The sequence below is a fragment of the Centrocercus urophasianus genome, unplaced genomic scaffold, assembly GCF_019232065.1.
Source record: "Centrocercus urophasianus isolate 14NV4802_14NV808 unplaced genomic scaffold, USGS_Curo_1.0 seq_504, whole genome shotgun sequence".
In the NCBI taxonomy this organism is placed as follows: Eukaryota; Metazoa; Chordata; class Aves; order Galliformes; family Phasianidae; genus Centrocercus; species Centrocercus urophasianus.
The window spans coordinates 44,386-46,875 of NW_024885094.1; the positions used below are offsets into that span (position 1 = coordinate 44,386).

Here is a 2,490-nt window from a genome sequence, read left to right on the forward strand (position 1 = left end):
ACAGCCCCCCACTGCCCTACAGCCCCCCACGGCCCTACAGCCCCCCACTGCCCTACAGCCCCCCACGGCCCTACAGCCCCCCACTGCCCTACAGCCCCCCACGGCCCTACAGCCCCCCATGGCCCTACAGCCCCCCATGGCCTTACAGCCCCCCACGGCCCTACAGCCCCTCGTGGCAGCGTGTGGCTACCTAACAAGGAGGAGCCAGCAATAGAAACAGAGGGAATGGCATGAAGCAATAACAGAGGAGTCTGAGGTTGTGTATCAGGATGCTCTGTGATTTTATGATATATGATTCTATGATTCCTTACTCAGGAGTCCCAGGAGGCATTCCGGAACCGTGGCTCTGTGGTCAGTGGGTATGGTGGGGGTGGGGTGAGGTTGGGCTGGGGTTTGGGTTGGGATCTTGGAAGTCTTTTCCAGTCTTAAAGATTAGATGATGATTTCTCACTCATCTATCTTACACATCCCACAGGAACTGGCTGACTACAGTCCCTGCAATGTAGGGCAGTCTCCTGCTGACAGCAACGATAGGTTTGCATTGAGTCAAAAAGACACCGTGGAAGAAATTTCCCCATTTCGAATAGAATCTGTTTATTGACACAAAGACACGTGCAGTTGTGAATTTTAAACCATCACAGGGACATTCACAGCACAGAGAACATCTCAAAACCCAAAGCCGGTGGATGCACCTCTTCTCTTGTGAGAAGAAAGGGCAATGGCAGCCTGGCATCTGCTCATCATCCCGGTCCCAAACACGTCCTGTCGCACTGTAGGGTCTCACACAGCCATTAAAGCCAACAAGTCCTCCCCCATCCCCTCATGGCTTCTGTTCCCTGTGTGCATCCACTGGGAATGGAATGGGTGCTGTGTTTGTGTGGGTCCACAGCCCTGGGAAGTCACTGAGCGCTGTGACAGCCGTGAGCCTTCCTGGGGCGCAGCAGGTTGAGCACTGCCTTCTGGATCTGCCTGGTCCTCATGCTGTAGATGATGGGGTTCAGCACGGCGGGGAGGGTGAGGTAGAGGTCGGCCAGCAGAACCTGTGCACGCACAGACACAGCCTGGCCAAAGTGCTGCACGTAGATGGAGAGCAGGCCGGGGATGTAGTACAGCATCATCACACAGATGTGGCACCCGCAGGTGCTGAAGGCCCTCCTGCACGATTCCTTGCCCAGGACAGCTTTCAGGATCATCAGGTAGGACGCAGCAATGAAAGCTGTGTCCGTCCCTACTATGAGAGAGGACATGGATATGCTGTACAGCCTGCTGGGGTTGGGGTCTGCGCAGGCAAGACTGGTGACAGCCATGTGCTCGCAGTATGAATGGGGAACCACGAGGGAACGGCAGTAGGGGAGTTTTGTCACCATCCCTGTCAACGGCACCATGGAAAGCAGTGCTCTCACCACGATGGCCAGGCATATCCGGGCAACTGTTTGTCGATTCAGGATCATTCTGTACCTGAGGGGGTGACAAATGGCCACGTAGCGGTCAAAAGCCATGGCCAGGAGCACTCCTGACTCCTCTGATGTGGCGGAGTGAACAAAGAACATCTGAGCAAAGCAGGCGGTGTAACCCATCTGGTTGGAACGGAGCCAGAAGATGCCCAGCAGCTTGGGGACGATGGACGTCACCATCACCACGTCGATGGCGGCCAGCATGGCCAGGAAGCAGTGCATGGGGTCCCGCAGGGACCTGTCCAGTGCAATGACCAGCAGGACCGTGCTATTTCCTAGCAGGGCGAGGATGTACGCTGAGCAGAAAAGGATGCCCAGGCAGATGGGGAAAGCTTCCAGGGTGGGGACACCCACAAGGACGAAGGAGGAGGAGCTGCTGTTGGGGAGGCTGAAGGGGCCAGGAGCCATGCGGGAGGATCTTGCTTCTGTGCTTACGAATGTGAAAAAGACCCCAGAGTGGGACCCATGGGATGTGCAGAACTGAGGGCGCGAAGCTGAGGGCAACGCACTGACGCACGTGCCAGATAGGGAACCCAAACTGCTACTGCTGTGTGTGAGATGGGATCTCTGTGATGGAACAGGAGAAGGGAGAAGGGAACGGAGCGAAATTGCTGATGAAATGGGGCTGTTGGATGGCAAGAACTTCAGATGCTCTTCAAGTTTCAGACTGTGCCACCGGCGCTCAGCAGCAGTCTCCTTCAGTCCATTGCTTGTGGAGACGTTTCTTTGTTGGCTGCTCACCACCGCCCAGCTGAGACCTTGGAGTCAGCAGCGGGAGGAGGGGATGCTCAGCACTCAGCTTCCCTCGGGCTCTGCTCCTGAGTGGTCCTGGCTCCCTGCACCGAGCACTACACAGAGCTCCTCCAAACGTGCAAGGCGAGATCTGGTGTCAGGAGGTGCCTGGGACATTCAGCACAGCCATGACAATGCCATTCCCCACTCCATCTTCATTCTCTCAGTCACTCACGTGTGGAGCCTGCACAATTAGGTGTTCTGTTATCAGGAGAAGCTTGAAGGAAATACAAACCCTGCAGCG

General features: G+C 56.1%; 1 protein-coding gene across 1 annotated transcript; it reads right to left on the reverse strand.

Annotated features, from left to right (window-relative positions):
- Positions 1 to 899: 899 nt before the first annotated feature.
- On the reverse strand, positions 900 to 1,862 carry LOC122169282 (olfactory receptor 52I2-like). Its single transcript, XM_042835302.1, has one exon. The coding sequence runs from the start codon at positions 1,860 to 1,862 to the stop codon at positions 900 to 902; it is 963 nt and encodes a 320-aa protein (XP_042691236.1).
- Positions 1,863 to 2,490: the final 628 nt, after the last annotated feature.